At 37.5% G+C, this 25,268-nt stretch overlaps 2 protein-coding genes across 2 annotated transcripts; one reads left to right on the top strand and one right to left on the bottom strand.

Annotated features, from left to right (window-relative positions):
• The first annotated feature begins 1,803 nt into the window (after positions 1 to 1,803).
• On the top strand, positions 1,804 to 6,105 carry LOC126366632 (uncharacterized). Its single transcript, XM_050009825.1, has 2 exons — positions 1,804 to 2,727; positions 6,038 to 6,105. Exons 1-2 carry the CDS (start codon positions 1,878 to 1,880, stop codon positions 6,103 to 6,105), a joined length of 918 nt encoding a protein of 305 aa, XP_049865782.1. The 5' UTR covers positions 1,804 to 1,877.
• A 308-nt stretch (positions 6,106 to 6,413) lies between these two features.
• On the bottom strand, positions 6,414 to 17,666 carry LOC126376005 (uncharacterized protein DDB_G0287625-like). The gene is made up of 5 exons (XM_050023192.1): positions 17,651 to 17,666; positions 8,980 to 9,109; positions 7,908 to 8,173; positions 7,411 to 7,601; positions 6,414 to 6,539 (listed from the first exon to the last, which is right to left on the bottom strand). The coding sequence occupies exons 2-5, from the start codon at positions 9,102 to 9,104 to the stop codon at positions 6,414 to 6,416; spliced, it is 708 nt and encodes a 235-aa protein (XP_049879149.1). The 5' UTR covers positions 9,105 to 9,109; positions 17,651 to 17,666.
• Positions 17,667 to 25,268: the final 7,602 nt, after the last annotated feature.

Here is a 25,268-nt window from a genome sequence, read left to right as displayed (position 1 = left end):
AGAGACACTTAAAACATATTATACGTCTTTCGTGAGTTAAGTGAAATAAAAAAAAATCTATTTCTAAAATGTTGTCCATTACAAGCGATTGAAAGGAATACGTTTTTTTTTTAATTCATGCTAGGAAAATATTTCCTTCCCAAGTTGTTCGCTGATACAAACCCGATTACTAACTTCAATAATATTTACCAACCCAATAAACGCGACCAACCCTCTCGATTTCAATATAATTGTTTCCGTTCATCGCGCCCCTTTCTGTTTCTAATCAGTGTTTGTCTGTTTGTGTAACTTATAATGTATTTTTAACACGCAAACTTACGATATTTTCATGTCAAATTAAGGTTTATAATATAGTAATTGTGTGTAAATAAAATTACTTGTATATTTATTCTGTCCATACGCATATATACCACCGGCCAACAAGGAAAGTAGTTTACTTACTTGTCTTTTTTTTAATTATTCACTCAGTTGTTTCAGCATCGGAGCCAGAATCATTTATTTATCGTAATTATCATAGATAAACAAAATACAAATATATGCTTTATTTGACCAAAATAAAAAGAAATAATTACAAAAGACTCTTAATTAGGTACATGGCAAACTTACTTACTGTACTTTTTTTTACTGTACATAAACTTGTTGAAGTGCAATTTAATATTTTTGAATATACGTCATTTCGCAAGGTGTTATGGCTGAGGAGAAGAAATGACAAGAAACTGCAACAGCAACATATCTTTTAAATCAATCTAGGTATACATTACAAGTTATTTAATATCTACAGAACATTTAATACCAGGCAGTTCATAACGCATGACGCATTTTCAAAAGAGGTGTTTAGTTACGACCTCTCCTTAGCACCCTGAATATCTAGTATCCCAAACCAAAATATAATTTCTAGTGAGAGAGCCAGAACGTAAACGAGCAGTCAGAAACTATGCAGTATGCCATCATCATCATAAGCGTCGTACGTCTACTTTGATGCAAACAGTGTTGGCACTTTCGTTCGTGGCTGTATATGGGGATGTGGGAGATCTTCTTTCAAGGGCTGAAGAAACACATGATGATATTTCAAGAATTAATTTATTCCGCATATGCTTCCTGCTTTTAACGAAAAAAAAAACCTACTATTAGGGGGTCAGAATCCTTATTTCTCTCCCCTGAAACCATAATAGACAATAAATCCGTACATTAGCCTATACAGACAACTAATGGTTCGAGCAACAGGGAGAAACTTTTAAATTAGCGGCGAGCGGGGGCTATCGCTTGGAAAATTGACGTACCGACGCCCCTAACTTAGAAGCTAAGGTAAAACAAAACTTGAGGCAAAAGTTGTTCAATTGAGGAAATAGAATAAGCGTTGCGGGATATTTTAGACACTTTGTGGATGCATCCTGGTAGTCCTAGGTACTACAATGTCCTATCATAATTACCCTTCTGTTCTTTTCTACGTGGGTTCAGTACAACATGTATTTATCCCTCTTCTATTCATTCCTGTCAGTTGTCATCTCGGTACCATTCACACACAATCCATTCACATTCTCTTGGGTTTCCTATTCTTATCTCCATCTACATTTATACTCACAATTCTCCCCGTGATATGCCTTCATATCATAATCAGCCGTACGACGCCCAGGCATAGGCCTCCTTATAGTAGAAACAAAAAGAATAGTTAGTGACCTATTATTGATAGCTATACTACGTTTGGTCTGGTGGATGTTGGCTTGTTGGTGTGTATTTGTACGTGCGCATCACTCGGTTCGCTGACTTGAGCAGTAATAAACGGCGATTCGTAAAGAACGGTTGTTTCATTAGTCAAATACTTAACAGTGGCGCGAGGTGCATAAAATACCCACAAAGAATTATTATTAACTTACAAAATGACTACGCTAATAGGGAATTTAAGTGTGTTTGATCATAATTCACAGCAATGGGAAATATTTTACGGACGGCTAGGGCAATATCTCAAGTTAAATGCCGATATTAAGCCGGAAAAAAAGTGTGCTTTGTTATTGACACATCTATCGGATGACACATACCGTCTGGCAAGAAACTTGGTGCATCCTAAGGAGCTTGACAATATTTCTTATGAATCGCTGGTGGAAGTACTCAATAAACATTTTCAACCGAAGCGTTGTAGTTTTGCCGATCGAGCAAAATTTTACGACGCAGGCAGGGCGGCAGGCGAAAGTATTGAGGAGTGGGCAGCACGCCTCAGAGGTCTCGCCGTTGATTGCGATTTCGGTACGACCTTGGAGACCTTGCTAAGGGACAGATTTGTGCTCGGAATGAGAGCGGGACCTGAACGAGACAGGCTTTTCGAGCAAGACGCGACCACGCTCACGTTCGCGCGAGCAGTGGAGATTGCGCAGCAGGCAGCATGTGCGAGACAATCGCGTGAAATTCTCGTTAAGCAGGAACCGGTGTTTCATGTGCACGATAGACGTAGTGGCGGCAGCGGCAGCGGCAATGGTAACAGCGTCGGCGCTAGTGGTGCTTTAACGGAAAAACGTCGTTGTGAAGATTGCGGTCTAAAAAGTCACAATGAAACGCAGTGCAAATATAAAGGCTACCGTTGTCGTAATTGTGGTCAAAAGGGCCATTTAGTGAAAATGTGCGGAAAAAATAAAACAGTGCGCGTTCATTGCTTAGCTGAAGGGGGATCTTCGCCGCCGACGGTGCCAGCTCTGCCGTCAGGCGCGGCAGCCGACGGTAACGACTGCGAGAAATGTAAGGAATGCGCGTTGTTTAATCTTAGGTATGTAAACAAAGACCCTATTTTATTGTCAGTGTCAATAAATAACCATAAGTTGCAAATGGAATTGGACTCTGGCTCAGGATGTACTGTTATTTCTTATAAATTATATTGCGATCATTTCAAGAATGAAAAGCTAACGCTTAGTGACACGAAAATGTGTTTTTATAATGGTCACAAAATCACGCCCTTGGGTTTTTTTGAAGCAGATATAACTTACGATAAGTTTTCACAAAAAATTAAAATTTACGTCATTGAAAATGGAGGGCCACCCCTGTTAGGGCGTGATTTCATGGCAAAATTTAATATATATTTCTCTTCAACATTACATAATGTTAGTTTGTCTCAGTGTCCGACTGAAGTACAACAATTATTACACGAATATTCCGAATTATTTAAAAACGAATTAGGGTCATTTAACAAATTTGAAGTAGAATTAAAATTAAAAGATAATTCAGAGCCAAAATTTTTTAAACCGCGGACAGTTCCGTTTGCAATTAAAAGCAAGGTAGAAGAAGAAATTGACCGGTTGGTGGGGTTAGGTATACTAAAACCAGTAAATTTTTCTAAGTACGGAACTCCGATAGTACCCGTTTTAAAAGGAAACGGAAAGGTGCGTATTGCAGGTGATTTTTCAGTAACGCTTAACAAAGATTTATGTATAGATAAATACCCTTTACCTCGTATAGAGGAGGTTTTTGCAAAGCTGGGCGGAGGGCAGCATTTTACAAAATTAGATTTAAGTAATGCATACAATCAATTTAAATTGTCAGAAGCTTCTCAGGATTTCACAACCATAAGTACTAGTAAAGGCCTTTTTAAGTATACAAGATTAGTTTATGGTCTAGCATGCGCACCTGCAATATTTCAGCGTGCTATGGAATCGTTATTGACAGGCATTGATGGCGTCAGCTGTTGGCTAGATGATGTGTGTATAACGGGCCCCACGAAGGAAGTGCACATGAGTAGGCTACGGCAAGTTATGCAAAGGTTTTGTGACGCAGGATTGCGGTTACAGGAAGAAAAATGTGTATTTTTTCAAACTAGTGTCACATATTTAGGATATGTTATCGATAGAAGGGGTTTAAGGACTTGTCCAAGTAAGGTTAAAGCCATATTAGATGTACCTGCACCCAAAAACGTTAATGAAGTGAAGAGGTTTCTTGGCGTTGTAAATTATTATCGTAATTTCGTGCCACAGGCGTCAATTTTGTTACACCCTGTATATGAGTTGTTACGAAACGGTGCACAGTGGGAGTGGGGAGAACGTCAGCAGTCTGCTTTCGAACGCGTTAAACAGGAATTGGCGTCAGACCGTGTTTTGGCACATTTCAATTTGTCAGAATCCGCAAAATTAATATTAACCGTGGATGCAGGGCCAGAGGGTCTAGGAGCTGTCCTAGAACAACAAGGGTTGGATGGCATAGAACGGCCCATAGCTTTTGCCTCCCGGACATTGACTACTAGTGAGAAAAACTATAGTCAAATACAGAAGGAGGCCACCGCCATAGTATTTGGAGTAAAACATTTTCATCAATTTTTATATGGCCGACAAGTACCATTTGTTCTTAAAACTGACCACAGACCTTTGTTGTCTATTTTTGGAAATAAGGGAGGTATATCACAAATGACAGCATCACGACTCCAAAGGTACGCGATTATATTATCAGCATACAACTATAGCGTACAATATATTAATGGGACAAGTAATTTAGTAGCGGATTATTTTTCGCGCGCACCTCTAGACAATAACTATGCACAGGAAAATAAAAACAATAATAAGGATATGGCGGGTTTTTCGTTTTTAAATATTATGGATCATGACGCTGTGCCAATAGTTTTCGAGGATATAAAGTCGTTAACCTGTACGGATAATGTATTACAAACCGTAATGAAGTATATGAAGTATGGTTGGCCGCGGAAAATCACCTGTGATACTATAGCGCCTTATTTTAAATGTAAAACGGATTTAGAAGTAGATTCAGGGTGTCTTTTTCGAGGGCATAGGATTGTTATTCCTTTAAAATGCAGGGAGCAATTATTATCGGAATTGCATTCCAGCCATTTTGGAATAGTTAAGACAAAAAGCATAGCCCGTACTAGGATGTGGTGGCCGGGCATTGACCGTGACATAGAACAATGGATAGGCTCGTGCGCGGTGTGCGCAGCTGATCGTAGTGCCCCCCCGCGCGCTCTGCCTTCTCCATGGCCGCGGCCTAATGCGCCCTGGCAAAGGCTGCATATTGATTATTTATCAATAAATCAGCGAGTATTTCTGGTAGTAATTGATGCATTTAGTAAATGGCTGGAATGCATAGATATGAATAGTTGTGGTACTTCATGTCGAGCGCTGATACAACAGTTAAAATATTTGTTTTCTAGGTATGGTTTGCCTCAAGTGGTTGTATCTGACAATGATGTTAAAATAAATTGTATAGAATTCAAAACTTTTTGTTCTGTTAATGGAATTAATTACGTCACAACACCGATATACCATCCATGCAGTAATGGACAGGCTGAGAATTCGGTCAAAACCTGTAAGAAAATGTTACGGTCAATTTTAAACGAAAATGTACCACAAAACAAAATTAATGACGCATTATTGGGATATTTATTTACTTACCGAAATACTGTGCATTGTTCAACAGGCCAAACACCTGCACGACTGATGTTGGGTCGCGATTTCAGATCAAAATTAGATTTAATAAAACCAAACAAAAACAAAATAGAAAGAAACAAAACAAGCGCAGTATTACAAAAAAGTAGACAGTTTGAAATAAATGATTATGTATGGTTGACTTGGTACACCGGTAGAAAACAAACATGGACACTTGGTACTATTATTAAGAAAATCGGTCAAAGAATGTTTGAACTGTATGTAAATGACTATGATGTAAAATGTAAAAGACATTTAGATCAAATTATGAGATATAATGGTAATGTTAATGTAACAGGATCCCAAAGTACCAGTGAAAATATTGTAACAACAGAGACTCCGCAGTCACCACAGCCGACCACGTCGTCAACATCTGATACTATTCCGCAAAGTGAATTTAATGTTAGTTTGGAGCAAGAGGATGAAGAGTGGGTAGAGGCGGAGGATACTGCGAAGTCTTCAGGCGTTGAAGAGGGGCGCTGTGTAGTAGAATCTGAAGTTGTTCCGGAACCAGTCGGTTGCCAAAGTTCTGTGCACAGTCGCTATAATTTAAGGCCTCGTAAAAATACTAATTATAAAAAATATTTCTAAGACTACTTGTAAAACTTGTTTAAATGTATTGTTGCCAGGTTCCCAAATTAATGGGGGAGAATTGGTGTGTATTTGTACGTGCGCATCACTCGGTTCGCTGACTTGAGCAGTAATAAACGGCGATTCGTAAAGAACGGTTGTTTCATTAGTCAAATACTTAACACTTGTACAGTATGATACAATAATTAGTAGCAAAACTTGAGAAAGTATTGAATAAATAAACCGAAAAGTTCCTATTTGACTACGGAATCTTTAAAACTCAGCCGAAGAACTTCAGCAGAATAAATCAATCGTAGATGAAACGACAAAATGCAGGCGAAGAGTAACAATAGCAATAATAAATAGTACAAAGAAATGGTGTTCATTAACTTATTTATTTATTAAAACGAAAACAACACTAACATAAACAAACAATCAAACGGCTTGTACAAAACCTAACTTCTGGTAAAGTATCAATTCCCATCGCTTCAATTTCGCGATCGGCGCATCCTTGTCCACTTTCTTACTTTTTTTGTATTTCCGGAAGAAATCTCCATCGACCTTCAAACAAAAACTATGTTTTAAATAAGTAAATAACGGCCTCCGTGGTCCAGTGGTTGTGCGTTGCGCTCACAATCAGGAGGTCCCGGGTTCGAATCCCGGTGGGGACATATCACAAAAATCACTTTGTGATCCCTAGTTTGGTTAGGACATTACAGGCTGATCACCTGATTGTCCAAAATGTAAGATGATCCGTGCTTCGGAAGGCACGTTAAGCCGTTGGTCTCGGTTACTACTTACTGATGTAAGTAAGTAGTCGTTACGTGAGCTACGTCAGGGGCCTTTGGCGGCTCAATAATAACCCTGACACCAGGGTTGGTGAGGTTGGTAATTCACCTCACAAGAAGAAGAATAAGTAAATAATTCCCTTTGTAACCCTGTCAAGTAGGCAGAACCACGATTCGTTTGAAAAATATTTCTTGTCGTCATCATCTCTTTACGTTATCCCGTTTTTCACAGGATCCGCTTATCTAATCTAAAGATTTGACATGTCCGGTTTCTATAGAAGCGAATCTGGTCTGACTTTCTACCTCGCCAAGGGAATACCAGCCCAATACCGGTTAGGTCACATAATTACATACCTCCGAAACGGATTTTTCGAGTATGTGTGTTTGATCACGATGTTTTCCTTCATCGCTGAGCATTTGATATATGATTCAAACATGAATTCTAAAATCATTGGTTAAGGCCCGTGCTGGGATTCGCACCAGAGCCTAGCGTTCTTCCAACTAAAAACAAAACTTCCTGGTGTTTTTCAAAGATGAATAATTTTGTCAAATATGCAAAATGCTAATTTCGCGACGCATTGTTTTGTGCGAAGTACAAACTGTCCACGCTTTGTTGCACATCCATGCGTGTCATACATACATACCTTAACCCGTTGATCACAGTTGTCGCGTGAACCAGCCACTTCGCCAGCAGCCGGCTCGGTGCACGCTTGTGACCGAGGGTAGAAGAACCAGTGCTTGGAACCCAACCCATCACTCTTCAACAACTCCTGCACACGGTCCTGCCGCTTCTTCGTCGCTAGGAACTTTGCTGTGGCCTTTTTGTGCTTGCTTGCTGAATAAAAAAAAATGGCAATAAATGTATCAAGACTTAGCGCCTTAGTTAAAATCAGAACGGTCGAAAATGACGTCGAAAATATTCGAAAGCCAACATGTCTATATACGACACCTAGTGTTTTTAACACGTTCACTGTGTAACTGAAAATCTGATATCAACCCCTCACGTGCAATGTTATTTTCGATAAATATATTGGAATTTTACAAATTTATTTTGCAATGTGGTTCATACACAGTGAATGTCTTAAATTCAGTAGAGATACAGTAAAAAGTATTAGTCACACAAGATTAGAAGTTTACTTACGCGTTAAGTACATCACACGAAATGCGTCCAAAAGTCCTGGCTCCTTGTACGTCAGTTCTCGTCGGCGACTGACGGAGCGGCTGCGACTGCGACTACGGCTACGTGAGCGACTGCGGCTGCGCGTGCGACTATGGCTGACCGAGCGACTGTGGCTCTGGCTGCGACTACGCGACCGCGAGCGCGACCGAGATTTGGATTTTGATTGCGATCTTGACCGGGATTTGGACCGTGTTCGAGTTTTGGTCTCACTATCAAGAGACCGAGATCTCTTACCGCGTTTATGGTCGCGGTATTTAGAGCCGCTTGCCCTAAAATATAAAGGAGAAACATATGAGAAAAATCAAACTTGGATACTATTTACCTCTATTTTGCAGGATCACTCAAAGAAGAAATCAAGAAAAGGACTGAAGGAATACCTTTTATTCAAGAGCCAAATACCTACAAGGAAGATATCGCAAATAAAGTGGCCATTTAATGTTGAAACTGAGAAAAAAAGTAAATGAAACTTCAACTACTTTCCCTGCCGAAATTTGGCCACCTACCATTGCCAATAGTATGTGTAGGGTCTAGACCATTCCCAAGGCTCGCCGCAGAACGCGCCGTGGAAGCCTGGAGGCCAGCCACTGGACATATATGGCACCGACCTGCGCAGAATACAGAGAAACCTGGATACTGCGCAGTCTTACAGCGAGGGTGTCCACGCACTAGTAGACCAAAAGTAGCTTACAAATTGCAATCTCACAATTTGTGAACTGTAAGTGCAGTGGTAGTAATTGATTGCCAAAATAAGAAGAACATATAGAAGAACATATTATTCTGATTGTTAAATAATGAAGGTCATAAATATAATGACCTTAACTGATTAAAAGACTCATGATTGAAATACTGACTCAGTGTATATTAGTCAGTCAAACGTAATGCGCGAACACCAAGCTTGTAATAAAACAGTCTAATAATCTGTTTAATATGCTTTCGTGACAAGAAAGAAGATCATTGCCGAAAATGGGAATAGAAAACTAAAATGCAAGACTAAAGAATAAACGATTTTAAGTAATATCAAGTAAGGACCAACCTCTTAGAGATATCTTCGGTCACTGGTAAACCATAATAGTCCCCAAACCCGTCACCATGGTCGGGGTATGCCCCTTCAGGCATAGGGGGGTATGCCGGCGGGTAAGGATAACCATACCCTTCCATCAACCCTTCATGTAAACAACAAAGAAAAATACTATAAAATAAACTGTTATTTTGGGTTTTTTAATATTTTGTGCGGACGTTGTCACTGTCAAATTTTGTATTCATTTTTCATCTGACAGAAGAATATGTCTGCACTTGTGAATGGTTCGGGCTAAATAGGTTTTAAACTTAAGTTTTACATGTAGTGTCAGTACAGTGTCTGATTTATACAGGTCCTTGGATTTTTATAATTATAATTTGAGATGGTATGTTATATAAACATAACGAGTTAATAAACTTTCTGTTGTTGCGTGCGTCTATAATTGGCAGGCATAGCGGAACTTTTCCTATGTGTGTTTTATTTTGTGTGTTTGTGTATGTATTGCTGTCCATACACCATAATAATTAAATAAATTAACATATTTAATATTTTGTGATTAATGATGACGAAAATCTCAGATTTAGATTACCGTACTAATCGGAAGCGCCCAAGTTCCTACATTCATAAACTAACACTTATTTTTCCCGGGATAAGCAGAGAATATGGAATTCTATTTTCGAGTTCTCTTGCTTCGTGTACATTCATCAATTGCCACGCAAGTTCATTAATAAATATATATCTATCTATAAGCAAAATTACATCTTATTTGGCATTTATGTAAATAAACATGAGTGGTGTCTCTAATCTAAATCTAAATTAAGAAAAGAGACTTTGTAATTTAAGTTTTTCGGTTATTTTCTACAAAAAAGGTATATGAAGATCATTAAAACTCAATTTATCACTTGCAGAGTACCTACTATCATGGTTATCTGATCTTCAATCTGAAAAAAATACAATTCGAAATTCTTTAAAACCAGTATCTGTAGCAATACTTCGACTAAGTCATTAACCCGTTATCATTTTAATATCCACAATAAATTACAAACTGTCAAAATTATCAAAACGATTTAAGTTTCTTTAGAATTGTAAGGTATTGTCTTTTTTCTGCAGGCTTGTACCACACCCCGGACACTTCATACAAACAACCCCGTTTTACACAGACACCACCATATTGTACGCGCGCAGCTGTGTGAGTCACGTCTGAGACCATACGATTCAAGTCTAAACTATGTTCGAAGGGGGGTGAGGTAAACCTAGCTCAGATGCTATGGGGAGCGTAGAGTTGCCGTTCTGATACGTAGTATTATTTTTTATTCTATGCTTGTATTTAAAATAAAATTAAGTACTTGTAATTATTTCTCAGTTCAGTTTCTCAGGTCAGAAAAATCCGCAGAGAATCTCCGTGTTGCTCAGAGAGCAATGGAAAGAGCTATGCTCGGCATTTCCTTGCGTGATCGGAAGATAAATACTTGGGTTCGATCTAAAACCAAGGTAAGGTAGGTTAGATGTGGTAAAAGTAATTGCCGAACGCAAGTGGAGATGGGCGGGAGACATTGCTCGAACGAGCAAAGAAACATGGACCCGGACATTGTTAGAGTGGCGCCCACGAGCATTCACAAGACCGAGAGGAAGACCACCAATGAGATGGAAGGACGACATCGTGCGGCACGCAGCATATGACTGGATGTCGATAGCCCAAGATCGTCGGAAGTGGAAAAACATGGAAGAGGCCTACGTCCAAAATTGAATATGAATTTAGGCTGATATAGATGTAATTATGAACATTATACAACAATCTCATTATTTCCTTGTGCTGCCGCGTGAGTGCGAGTGAGACAAAGTCCGAGCTCTCTCCCCCTTACTCCTAGCGGCTCACGGCCATGTAAGACTAAATTAAGACCCACAAGGGGTAAGGTCGGTGCCCAATACGAATTGGTGCGGGACGGAGAGTTACCTCAGACGACGCACTGTGGAATATTTGGGTGTGTTTCGGATCAAAAATCTGTAACTCCGTCAATTTTAAAGATAGAGCGATGTAATTTTGCACTAATATAAAGGAATATATAAAAATTCATATAAGTAATGTTTGGTGAATTGAAATTACGCGTAATTTTTTTTATTAAATAAAGAAAACTGACAATCGTTTAAAATGCTATATATTTATTGAAATTTATATTTTTAGTTATATTATCTTATCTGTATTTCTTAACACTAATTACTCAATTAACATAACTTATCATATTAATGATAAAATAAAATAAAAAATGGTACCTATAGCTATACATTATGCTAAACATAGAAATGAATCAAAATTTTCTTAATATTATTAATTTAACTAGCTATGTATGTATAGGGTTTCTTGTTAGGTTCATTCCCATTTACACCTGGTGAGCTTCAGGATCTAAAATCAGTTCATTATTAACCTTAAGAAGGTGTAAAGTATCTTCATCTAGCTCTTTTACGCTTTTTTTATATGTTTTTCTTATGCTAGATATATATGGATCTGAAGTATAAAGTAATGTATGGAACACATCTTCGTTTGTAGCTGTTCGAGAACATTTCCGAGCATGGTGTAGTCGAAATTTCTTATAATCCTTATTACGAGATTCCTGTGCATCTTCGGAAAGTTGGCCAATTGGTAATACTGCAAAATGGTTTATAATACTCTCTCCGTGAATTAAAATTTTGTGGACAGATGATGGCATTAATACCAACCATACTTGCTCACGTATAATCTTGCCGTTTCTAGAGTATAATTACCAAATTTCTTGCCGTCTACCACTATACCAGATGATAAAGCTTGCAACACTATGTATAAGTCTTTTAATTAAATCAATGTCAACCCCTGTGATATCAGCAGAACAGGAAGAATGGAAACATATTTTGTTACCTCCCTTTATATATTGTTTCAGAATGTGTGAATTAATTCAGATATCTATTTTCTCACGGAAAATGACACCAAAATGATAAAAACTTAACAATATAAAATAATCAATTGATAAACTATACCACAAAGTATTGTTAAATCAAGTCAACCACGAAACCGCAATTGATAGCAATTTCCGTTCCCTGACTAGGATTCGATTTTATCTCATATCTCCAAAGTTCGCAAAAAATCGCAGCTAATTTTTATATATGTTGTTGATAAGTAACTAACCTATCAATTAACATTAAATTCAAAGCACCGGTAAACGCCAGTAAATGTTAAAAGCTTCGACGAAGTTGAAGAAAACCTTTTTTTTCCTCCATTTCTTCTTTAATTTTTTTTACGTATATATTCGTATTAAAAACAATCAATTTAATTTGTTTAAATTTTCCGATAGATAAGCTTTTCAAAAATATATAATATCATATACCTTTCATTTTAAGTTTTAAAACTATCTGACTTTGAAAATCGTCAATGAGGAACTTGATATTTCCCAATTTCATGAACCTTAACTTTACCACATGAAAACAACTACTTTCACCAAATATAATATGAATTGCGCTACAGAATATGAATCTTCGACTTTCGAACTATTATATTACATTGATAGAAGGACCTATTTCAATTAGTGAAAAAATGAATTTTGATACGCGTTTGTTCTACCATATTCCATAGTGCGACGCCCTGAGCCGAGGTTCGCGCCCAACTGGGTACCCTCAGGCCTGTTGTCTTAAACGTTGTACCGGATGAGAGCCTTCAGCGCTCCCCATTTGTCCGGCCAAGTAGTTAATGCCATCTGCGGCAAATCTACAATAAGTCACGTCAGAAAAAAAAGGAGAGTTACCGTTCCATAATGATTTCCGTCATAGTATTACTATCTTTTTTGTATTTTTTATTTCCCATATGTGCAATAAGTATTTGTCATGTTATGTTATTCTTTACCCTATCTGGCCCGCGGAGGTCCGTGTTGGTCTTACCCTATGATACCCTATGATAAAACCAAAACCCTGTCTGCTTACAGATCATCCAGGAAGATAAGCAGCTCAACGAATGCTAATTATTTATTTTCTTTACAATACAATACGTACAATACAAATACACTTTTTTGCACGAAAATAAAAAAGAAATGATTACAAAAAGACTCTTAACTAAGTACATGGCAAATGGCGGCCTTATCGCTTAAAGCGATTTCTTCCAGACAACCATAAGGTGACGTTGAAATGTGAAAATTGAAAGATTGCGGGTAAGTACAAAGTATAAGTACAACTTACCAATAAATACATGCAAATAAATATATGTATAACATGCATACAAATATAAAAAAACCTAACCTATATATACATACCTACTTATATAATATAGTGCATACAAAATATCTAATAATAAGCAAAATTATGAGTAACCACACTGACGTTCATAATAATAACGAAGAAGATACCTCTGGACCAACAAAAGAGCAAACTTTTAAATTGAAATCACAATCGACCGTATGTTTCGTCATTTATAAGAGATTTGTTATGCTCAGTGTAACGGCAACAATCCTATCTCTATTGCCTTTTAATCATCCACAGAAAACCTAGAACCGTCCCAGTATAAATCGAATCTGCATCTCGATTGGAAAAAGAACAATTAACAAAGAAGATAAATTGGGAATCGATGAATGGTTAATGGCTCCCTCCATTAGAGGGTTTTGAGTTTGAGGAACACTTTTTAAAGAAAAATTTTAACTACTTCCCTCTGAAGTTATAGATGGATACAAAGATATTGAATTACTAGAATTTGTGTTTTAATTTCTGGGAGGCCTAAAAAGTTTTGATGATTCATGAAGCCTCGGATGAGACTTAAAGTCTTTTAAGACTCTGTTCGATCTTTTACCCACTAAAATGTTCTATGCAGCATTTTTTTACCTATGGTTACGGTAAGTTTAAGACGTAAGAATTTTCTTTGTTATTTCACTTTTATATGTAGCTTGTAATTGTTATTCTGCTAACTACCTTTATATTTATTTGTAGTTGAAGCTGTCTTCTTCTTGTATCGTGTGGGTTGAGAGGTGGAGTACCAACCCCATTAACCCTGGTGTCAGGGTTACTATTGAGCCGCCAAAGGCCCCTGACATTCCATTTGAGACCATTGTAATAGTTAATAAGTATTTAGCAATTTCTTATAAGTAACAAAAGGTGCATACTCATTTAGTTATAAGAGCGCCCGCCAACAAACTGGTATAAGTTTGGCGAAATTATTTTTTTAAGAAAAATTGTACCTTTTTTAGAATAAATAAATAAATAAAAAAACATGGCTCATGTAACGACTACAGAGTAGTGTTAATACCAAACAATGAAAAATTATTCTAGATAGATAGCGCCGGCGTCGGCTTATTGACGATACATAGATCGGAATAATTTCGCATGGACAGGAGGACTCAGTGGTTAACACGCTTGTCCCGTCTTGACAAGAGCCGTGGGGTCAAACCCCGTCCGGGTCAGATTTTTTTAGATTTAATTTTTCTCTTTGTGAATTCCCTAAGCACGGACGAGTGATATAAAAAACAAAAATCAATGAAACATACCTATATCTAGTAGTTCAGTTCAGTTTCCCCTTGGTATTACAGGTCGTTCCTTCATGGAAAAGAGTACTTATAAAGATTTTCAACAGAAAATTTAAAAGGTAAGCCTATAGGTTAAGCCGTGTAGCCCAGTTGGCAGAACGCTTGCCTCTCACTTTGAGGTCGCAGGTTCGAATCCAACACAGACCTAGATTGATGAGATTGTCGAATTTGTTTTCGAATTCATGTTTGGATCATAAATTATTATACTTACTTACGTATACAACGATGAAGGAAGACATTATGAGGAAACCCACATTCCCGAGAAATGCATTTTAGGAAGTATGTACCTACATGTATGTATGTATGTATGTATGTGTATGTATGTATGTATGTGTATGTACCTATATTAGACTGGTTTTCCCTTCGCGGGTTGGAAGGTAAGACAGGCAGTCGCTTCTGTAAAAAACCGGATCTGTCTAATCTTCAGGAGGTAGGTAAGCGAACCCTGTGAAAAATCGGGATAATGCTATATCGATTCCAGTAAGTTTTTCTAAGAGTTGTGGAAAGAATCACGAAGTTCGCTTTGAACAACGTTCGATTCTCCACTTTCTTTTTAATACGCCGTAACTTTTCACCTCATTTAGATTTTCTATGCTCCACTCATCGTTAATCCGCCCTTTTGTGATTTTCGAACTCCAACAGAATTACAATCCCTAGCTTTTTACTTTTAAGTTATTATATAGTATAAGTACAAATACAAATGTCGACCAAAATATAAGAAAATATTTACAAAAGAGACTTAACTAGGTACATGGCAAATGTCGGCCTTATCGCTTAAGACGATTTCTCAAAAAAAAAATCCAGTGTCGAGGTTGGAGAATACACGTGGATCCGGAGTGAATCAAATGTTGTTGTAGTATCAATGTTTAAAAAAAAGAGTTAGTTGTCGTTATCATAAACATACTTACATATATTTAAATATTAATTCTAACAACAAAACAGGATCGTCTACGATTGACTTACATAGCGAGTTGCTATAGTCATAGTTCGATTAAGAGTTAAGTGCTTAATTCAACTTACAAACAACATTGCAAGCGTGATCCCACATAAAAATCCGGGTCAAGCAAAACTGAAGTAGTTCAAACGTAAATAATGCAGAATTTTCCAACTAGCAGCCAAAGCAGGTAGTTTCAAACTGTAAAAAAAATTGCAAATCGCACTAATTAACTAAAAATACAACCTGTCAGAGGTGGCCTAGTTTTTACACCGTTTTCCCAAATGAAAACAGGCGTAAGTCAAGTTTTCACATTGAAATGTACTCTTTCGTTACGAGAGTAAGGTGAAAATTTTATTAGTGAAACTCTCGTATAATTTTATAAAAAAATAAGTTCATTAAGCACTAAGTAGGTAAGGGAAATGAAAAATGTCAGCATGCCTCGCTTACCACCATGTGGCTTTAGTGTAATTGGTGTGAAATACTATTTTTGCGTAGGTACCTACTTTTTTCAGATCACCCACAATCTCGAGAAAAGGGTTTTGAATGTATGTGACCTAAAGTTCCACGTTACAGTCCCTGTGACTCGCCCCTTCTGTCCTGCATTGCCGTACCGATGGCTCCTATTTCCGCCTCTGCAACCGTTCAGGTTTTGCACCTATGAGTTATAAAATCTTAAATGCAGTTTTCACTTACATAGTTGGCTTGACCATTATAGACAGCGATACGGCACACCACCTATCACGTTGGTCTAACAGAAAGCTTGGTGTGAGTAATTGGTTGATCTTTCGATCGATGTACCTCTGACTACCCCAATTAGAATGTAGTCGTGAGCTTCGTTATTTAAAAAATTCCTGGATCATTCCAAATATTAATCATTTAATTATATTTTTTAACTGTACTCGAGTGCGACCGACATTACAAGATCAACATAATCTCACCTGTTGCTTCTTTTAATTAATTTTAATAATGGCATGATAAAAAGAGGAATTTTGAGGGATTTGCTCCAAGATGGAGGAATTACTTTTTGCGGCCTGTTGCTTGTAAGTAATGATTTATAGCTTGGACCGGAGTAATACGTTTGTTGTTATCCATCATCGTGGTTAGGGTGACAATGATACGTGTACCAAAGTGTTTGCAATCAAACAAAGGGAATATGTATGGGTTTCTGGATTGAAAGGAAACTCACGGAATTCTAGGGAAAGGGGAAAGCGAACTCTACATACGCCGGTCAGCACTTGCACAGAGTTTCGCGGTTCAACTCAGTCACCATCACTTCACGTAATTTTGCACTTAACGCGACACTTGAATACTATACGAAACACCGCACTAATCACTTCTTATTTTCTTCTTAATTCATAACTAACATAACGAATCAATTCTCTTCTTATTACATAACTAATCAATTCATAACTAACTCCGAAAAATACATAATATTGTAAAATATAAACCAGGCAATATCTGATGGATAAGCAGAGACTATGGAATTCCATTTGCTTTGATCTTGCGACGGGCTTTCAGGCGACTGACCTCACAAGATATTGGAACCGCGGTATCAGTCACCCAATAGACATTTAGAATCATTCGACTGGAACCATACTTACATCACATGACAAAAATTTTCTTTCTCGAAATTCGTCAATAGAGGTACATAATAATATACTCCTACAGATATTAGTTGTGACAAAAGTCGTAGATTGCTCCTGTAGACAAAGCCATGATGCACCAGCGACATGGCCTGCAGTTGGTACAATACAATACAAATACAATACAAATACACTTTATTGCACCAAACTAAAAATAAATAATTACAAAAAGTCTCTTAATTAAGTACATGGCAAATGGCGGCCATGGCCATGGGGGTTGGTATTGAAATCCTAAGTTGGATTATTCAGGGTGTGAGTGACTTCGTACCGAATACTCAGGGGGGTGATTCAGACCATGATTCTGAGTTAATATCAAGTGGAATTTTCGTCGGTACATTCATGTTTTTTTAATTATTTTCAATTCTATGCTTTTGCGATGGAAAATTCCACTTGATATTAGTTCAGAATCATGAGCCGAATCATGCCCGTCAGTATTAGTTACGAAGTCACTTACTCCCCGTATAAGTAGATATAGGTAGCCATACAAATACGTATGCGCAACTAATAAAAAATAGAATGATTCAGACCATGATTACGAGTTAAAATCAAGTGGAATTTCCTGTCGGAAAAGTCACGAAAGTTTAAGTGTTTTTTTACTGACGAAAAATTCTTGATATCAACTCAGAATCTATTATGATCTGAATCATCCCTCAAAGTTTTCGTTACGATGTCACTAACACCCGGTATATTGTTGTGTTGAACAGGACAAATCGACAAATCAATTTATTTGCGAGAACATATAGAATACAAAAAGGTGGCAAAATAATTTTACATAATAGAGATGTGAAGCATTCGGCTTGCATGGGCGAAAAAATATTAAAAACATTGTTACATTAGTAAGAAGATATGCTACTGAAAATTAAAAAATAAAATTTCATACTTACCGTTTGCCGCTTAACCACGTAAGCTCGAGCGAGACAAATAGTCCGTGCACGTTCTCTTTTACTCCTTAACGGCTTACGGCCATTGAGACTAAAGTAAAACCCAGAGGGGGTGAGGTAAGTCTCACTCGGCGCCATACAAAATTGTTACGGGGCGGAGAATAAGTAATATTTTCCAAAACCTACAGAAATCTCGTTTCATCGTATTGTGACGTCACCACAGCGGCGTTATATCGTTTATTAATATTAATTACGTCATTACTGCAATGATTAATAGCAAAAGCGATTAGCAATACAATCAAATGTGGCCCTTATTGTTTCGCTTATTTGGCACTTTGTCAGGGTTTTTGTAAGGTTTTTGCTTACCCACACTTGTTATTAGGTTATGTTTCTTGTATAAGTCGGGATATGTTTTTGTTACTACTAGCCTGGACTTATAAGTCCGTGCCCGAGCATCGGGCTGTGAAATCCAAAGGTTCCGAGTTCGATTCTCGTTAGTGACATGTCAAACAAAAATCAGTTTGTGAATCTATTCCGAACAGCCTCCGTGGTCTAGTGGATAAAGTGTTAGGCTCACGATCTGGAGGTCCGAGTTCGATTCCCGATGGCGACATTGTCGAAATCACTTTGTGAGACTGTCCTTTGTTTGGTAAGGACTTACAGGCTTGAATCAACTGATGGTCTGAAAAAATAAGATGATTCCGTGCTTCGGAGGGCACGTTAACCAGTTGATCCCGGCTATTAGCCGTTAAAACAACTCCCGCAATGAAGCAGCGTGGTAGAGTATGTTCCATACCACCTCCGGTTGATTGAGGGGAGGCCTATGCCCAGCAGTGGGACATACGTATATAGGCTGTTTATGTTTTATGTATGAATCTAATCCAACTTAGTTTGGTTATTTATTTACGTACTTCTGCTGAAGTGTCTAGTAATAAGTATATTACTAACTATACTATATTACTATTAATAGCTACTAAGCTGTCTGGTAATAAGTGCCTGAAACACGTTAAAAGAAGAAGATGCGTACATTATTGTGTATCTTGATCTGAATAAGTCTTTATGTATAACTTAACTAACGGCCTCTGTGGTCCAGTGGTTGAGCGTTGGGCTCACGATCCGGAGGTCCTTGGTTCGATTCCCGGTGGGGACATATCACAAAAATTACTTTGTGGTCCCTAGTTTGGTTAGGACATTATAGGCTGATCACCTGATTGTCCGAAAGTAAGACGATCCGTGCTTCGGAAGGCACGTTAAGCCGTTGGTCCCGGTTACTACTTACTGATAAGTACGTAGTCGTTATATGAGTCATGTCAGGGGCCTTTGGCGGCTCAATAGTAACCCTGACACCAGGGTTGATGAGGTTGATAATTCACTTTACAACCCACACGATAGAAGAAGACTTAACTAACAATACTTTTCAATGCTATACCGGTATATTTTTCATTATGTAACTATGACTAAACTATTTTTCAATAACTGTTCGTAGTATTGGCCGCTTGTTTTAAATAGAGCTACGGCTTCAGCCGCGTAGGGTCTTGTCATAACCGTTTGCAACTTGGCTAAAGCTTCAGGGCATGTCAGGTAAGCCGTATGATTTAAAAGAGGTGGGCCAATGGCCAATATTGTTACTCAGTTGGTACCTCAGAATGGGTGATGGGAAACGAGGCAGCTCTCGAAAAAATGGCTTGGCGATCTTGATGTGCCTAGCGACAGATTGGTGGCATTTCGCCAAAAATCGTGAAGAAGAATGAAGGGAAGGCTTTTTGCTTAGCATTGGGATAATGCAGACTAAACTAGAATTAGTTTTTAGGGTGGTATTAATAAACTAATCTCAGCTGAGACTGCCCTTAAGATCATGCTCAAGTTCCTGTCCAACTGTCACTTTGACATGATCTTGAGGGCAGTCTCGAAGCTAAAATTAGTTTATTAATACCACCCTTAGTCAAGTATCTTACACTACATTTCCACTGTTGAAGAAAATATCTACAGTAAAGAAACAAACCACGCAATACAAACTCGAATAAAACACTTTTTCTCGTAAGAAACATTAATTTTGCTCAAGTCCTTACGTTCAGCAACACTCCATTTCATTCCATTGTAGGCCGTAAAAATAATGTTTTTAGTACATTACCAACGACGAATCACTTGGAAACTTCGCCATTGCTTTTTCTTTTTCAGTATAAAAAAAAACTTTTCGATTACACTCACTGGGACCGGATGAAACCGGAATGATCCGGCAAAAACTGGATGGTACTTTAAATCAATTTATTTTTCCTGCTCAAAATTGAATGACGAGTGATTGTTAGTTTGGCGAACAAAATGTTTGGGGATAAAATCCTTTGAGCGTAGTGGGTAGGTTTAGGTGTATTTGTCGACGTCTGAAATTGTTATACATACCTACATATTATTGTAAAGCTCATATATGTATTTTTACGTATTGACGTTTGGCAGCTCTGCAGCACCGGCCAAGTAGTTAATGCCATTTGCGGCAAATGTACAATAAGTCATATAAAAAAAGAAAAACAAAACACACAAATTTATGGAACACACAAAAAAACCATCCCAAATGTTTATATTGGCCAATAACCTGACAGAATTAAGTTGACAGCACACAGGAGATGCCTATTTAATTCGCCCAGGTTATTTATTCATTATAAAATTAATTATTGTCAATCATCTGTCTCTTTCCGTTTCGGTTTTTAACTTAAAATAAAAATAAGAGGTATCTGCAGGAATCGGGGCCATTATCAATATACAGGATGTTGGTAACGAAAACTTTGAATGATGATTCAAGCCATAATTGAATTTTCCGTCGCAAAAGTATGGACCCGAAAATAATTTTAAAAAACACTTAAATTTTCATAAATTTTTCAACAGGAAAATCCACTTGATATCAACTCAGAATCGTGGTCTGAATCATACCCCTCAGTATTTGTTACAATATTACTAACACCCTATCTACTTGTATGCCTACTTGTACAGAGTTAATATCAAGTGGAATTTTCCATTACAAAAGTATAAAATTCATAATCATAACAATAAAAAACAATACAATATATGTATTTTGCGTCGGAAAAATCCACTTGATATTAACTCAGAATCATGGTCTGAATCATTCCCCTGAGTATTCGTTACGATGTCACTAATACCCTGTAAACGGAATGTATAAGTACACGAATACCATTATTTAGGAAAACACATTATTTTCTTGTTCTTTGGCCCTTTAATTGCTGTTCTACAATAATTTCGTCCAAACGTCATAACAAATGGAGCAGGGTATTGCGTGTTGCAGTAAATTACTATTTAGGGATCCGCAAGTCTGCCAACTAATCATGTCGTGTCAAAAATGATGAATTTCGTTATTATTGTTCCTTTGTTTTTTTTTTCTGGAAACTAGGACGGTGACGACGAGAGATCCTTGTTTTGAAAGAAAAATGTTTGTGTTAGTCGCCATACAAATCATGCTTTTAAGTAATATCTATTGCGATGAACAGTCACTAGAAAATTATTTGCAGTCACAGTATATTGAGGATTCAATTTGACTGTAGGAAATATTATCTATTTTCTCAGAGAAGGGTTTTAATTTAATTTCAAAAACTCACCAATAATAATAATTCATTTAAACCCATAAGTAAGTACCTGCTTAAGAATTTATTAGTGCTAATTCCTGCAAACGCCGTCTAATTTTATTTTAAGTTATGACTGTTATTTTCTTATCCGCCGAAAAGGAAAGGGACGGGTAATCGACAGGCATAAAATTTATGGAACATACGTCAATTTTAAGCACAAATCTAAAACAACCGTCTAAACATTTTACATTAGCCAATAACCCGACATAATTATGTTGACAGCACACGTCAAACGGTTTGCATACCAGCGAGATACCTTTTGATTCGCCCGGGTTATTCATTCATTTACTCATTCTTCCTAAAATTAAGAGCTGTCAATCATCCTTCCCTTTCCTTTTCGGTGGATAAGAAAATGACAGGTATAACTTAAAGTAAAATTAAGAGGTGTCGGCAACAAACGGGGCCAATTTCTTCGTAAATATACCTTCAATCCTAATGTAATGCGCCTAAAATCCGTGTTAGCTCAGTTCGGAGAAGACGTGACTTATATCTTAGTGTCACGAGTTCGAATACCAGCTTAGGCTCTAAAAGACAGAATTCGGCTTTAAGACTTTAAATTCATGTTTGGATCGAAGACAATTGATATAACATGGTTTCCAGCCCTGTTAATGGCAAGAATGGTATGCCGGAAAGCAATGGATGAGACTTGTACAGGACCGGAAAGGATGGCGTGAAAGAGAGGAGGCCTATACCAGCATTTGGTGGACACAGGCTGAGTAGATAGATAGATAGATAGATGGAATGGCAAGCTCACCCCCTATCACATGAGGCTTAAACTTAGCTAGCGAGGAGTGAGGTGCACACAAACTACACACACACTACACTACTCTTCTACCTACCCCTTCAGGAATACTTGCATGATGCTATGGTATATCCGATCAAGGAAAATACAGAGTGTTAGTGACATCGTAACGAATGCTAAGGGGGATGATTCAGACCATGATTCTGAATTAATATCAAGTGGAATTTTCCACCGCAAAATAAATTCATGTTTTTTTAGTTTTTTATATTATTTTTAATTTTATACTTTAGAGGTAGAAAATTCCTCTTGATATTAACTCAGAATAATGAGCTGAATCATTCCTCTCCATATTCGTTACGATGTCAGATAGCCATACAAGTAGATATGGGTGTTAGTGACACCGTAACGAATACTGAGGGCGATGATTCAGACCATAATAAATTCTGAGTTGATATCAAGTGGAATTTCCTGTCGAAAAATTCATTATTTTATTGTTTTTTATTTTTTTAAATTATTTTCAATACCATACTTTTGCGACGGAAGATTCCACTTGATATCAACTCAGAATCATGGCCTGAATCATCCCTCAAAGTTTTCGTTACGATGTCATTTACACCCTGTATAATTCTTATTTATAAAGTCAGAAATGTTTGTATTGATCATATCCTAAATCCTTTAGCAAAAAAAAAAACAGTATGTGCACGAAAATCGCACCCTGTATTTGGTAAACAGAATCACAGCTTCATCCCTTGTTGGACACACGCAAAATGCGTATGAAACCAACATATTTTTGCTATTGGAATACATTTTTTCTGTTTGAACGGCTTTGAAATTTATGTGTTTTGAAGTGTAAACGTAAGTTGGTATTTCGGATAAAAGATGTTGGAATTTGTCACAGCGTACGGGACCTCTTGTTAAAATTGTGACACGGGTTGGCGTTACTCCCTCATCATGGTTTACAAAACATATCGGATTCGAATCCTGCTTGTATTGTGAATTTTGAGTAATGATATAAGGGTGTTTCTGAAGCTTACACAGTTGAGACGTTTGTGAAGGTCTAAAAAATATTCATAGAAATGTATTTTGGAATTCACCAACCAGTGGAACTCCGTAATCTCCTCCTATCCCCAACAGAAAATACGCGCGATCTCATGTTTGTAAGGTTTTTTGGAATTCTTCTTCTTATCGTGTGGGTTGTGAGGTGGAATACCAGCCTTGTCAACCCTTGTGTCAGGGTTAGTATTGAGCCGCCAAAGGCCCCTGACATAGCTCATATAACGACTACTTACTTACATCAGTAAGTAGTCACCGGGACCAACGGCTTAACGTGCCTTCCGAAGCACGGATCATCTTACTTTCGGACAATATGGTGATCAGCCTGTAATGTCCTAACCAAACTAGGGGTCACAAAGTGATTTTTGTTGGAATTTAATCGTATCTCTCTATTTATAAATTATATACAAAGACTGTCTTACCAAAAACTACTATTATTCGTAAAATACATGACAAACCTTACATAAGTACATACCGGGTGAGAGCCTTCAGCGCTCCCCATTTGTCCGGCCAAGTAGTTAATGCCATCTGCGGCAAATCTACAATAAGTCACGTCAAAAAAAAAAAAACTTACATAAGTACAAACGATTTACGTACCAACAGATAATTTTCTCACAAAAAATTCATCGTGTATACATTCAACGAAGAAAGTAAGTTCCTCTCCTACTTTTTCCATTCAATATAAATTTCCTTTGAAACAATTTGCTCACCTCATTTCAGATCCAAACAAATTCCATTTCCCGCTCCGGAAATCGTAATTAAAAAGAAATTCTTTATTCAATCCAAACCTGAGGATTTCAAAAGGACGAGATGTTAAAAATAACATTAAAATATAAATAAAACAGCCTCAGCCAACTTACTTTTACGTCTACTTTAATTTCAAACGCGTAAATTTCGTAGAATTAAGGTTGAAAGTTGAATGTGGGGGTGGTTTTGTGAGTGTAAATTAAAATGGTGGTTTTGAGGAAGGAGCAGAAATGTACAAAGGCTCGGTCCATATTCATGCGAGTCCGGATGAAAAAGTTGGTACAATGCACGGCGCGTCATTAGAGAGCAAGTGCTAAGTGGCAAGTTGTGCGGGGGGGGGGATAAGCTCAGGAGGAAAACGATGTCGTTTCACTAAGTGAAAATTTATGTAAATGTACATAAAATCCCTTAATAGGCGAGGCCGAATAGTTGGAATAGGCAGAAACGAAACAGGGTAGTTTCCAACTAGTCAAATCAGTCACTTTTTACTAATTAAAGCACATAATAACGGGTTCTTACCGCGTTTAAATGGGGATATGAGACTCCCGATATTTCAACACTGTCAGTCATCCCGTGATCATGGCACTTGCAACAGTGTCGAAATATCGGGAGTCTCATATCCCCATTTAAACGCGGTAAGAACCCGTTATTATGTGCTTTAATTATGATAATAACCGCGTAAACTTAAAACTTTTTACTAAATCTCAAACCACGACATTGCTATGCAACTTTTATGAAAAATTTGAACTTGTTGTCTTGTAGGCATTTTCTGGGTAAGCTCGTTCCAACGTCGATCTCTTCTTCTCCTCGTGGAAGAACGAAGTCAAGAGCAAACCCATTTTAATAAAAATAGCAACCTGTGACGTCGTAGAAAAACGTAATAAAATGTTGCACTTATTATTACATTTTTCTTTATTAAAATCATAAATAAGTTAAATAGAAATAATAAAATGTTTTTTTTCAGCTTTAGATCCGTCTTTATTTAATAATCAAAATTTAATCATTTATCTTTGCTCTAGAAAGCTATCCAATTCCTGTCCTCCCAACTTCTATCGTGTGGGTTGTGAGGTGAATTACCAACCTCATCAACCGTGGTGTCAGGGTCATTATTGAGCCGACCCTGCCATGGGCCTTTGGCGGC

This window comes from Pectinophora gossypiella, chromosome 1 (genome assembly GCF_024362695.1).
Source record: "Pectinophora gossypiella chromosome 1, ilPecGoss1.1, whole genome shotgun sequence".
NCBI lineage: Eukaryota > Metazoa > Arthropoda > Insecta > Lepidoptera > Gelechiidae > Pectinophora > Pectinophora gossypiella.
This window is presented reverse-complemented; position numbering and strand designations above follow the sequence as displayed.

Excerpts from the sequence above, each read along its gene's own strand:
- LOC126376005 (XM_050023192.1), bottom strand. The coding sequence starts at position 9,104 with ATGGAAGGGTATGGTTATCCTTACCCGCCGGCATACCCCCCTATGCCT. Across the intron at positions 8,174-8,979 it reads ACCGAAGATATCTCTAAGAG|ATCTCGGTCTCTTGATAGTG; the intron begins GTTGGTCCTTAC and ends ACGCGGTAAGAG. Across the intron at positions 6,540-7,410 it reads ACTGTGATCAACGGGTTAAG|GTCGATGGAGATTTCTTCCG; the intron begins GTATGTATGTAT and ends TTTTGTTTGAAG.
- LOC126366632 (XM_050009825.1), top strand. The coding sequence starts at position 1,878 with ATGACTACGCTAATAGGGAATTTAAGTGTGTTTGATCATAATTCACAG. Across the intron at positions 2,728-6,037 it reads CGGTAACGACTGCGAGAAAT|GTTCCCAAATTAATGGGGGA; the intron begins GTAAGGAATGCG and ends TATTGTTGCCAG.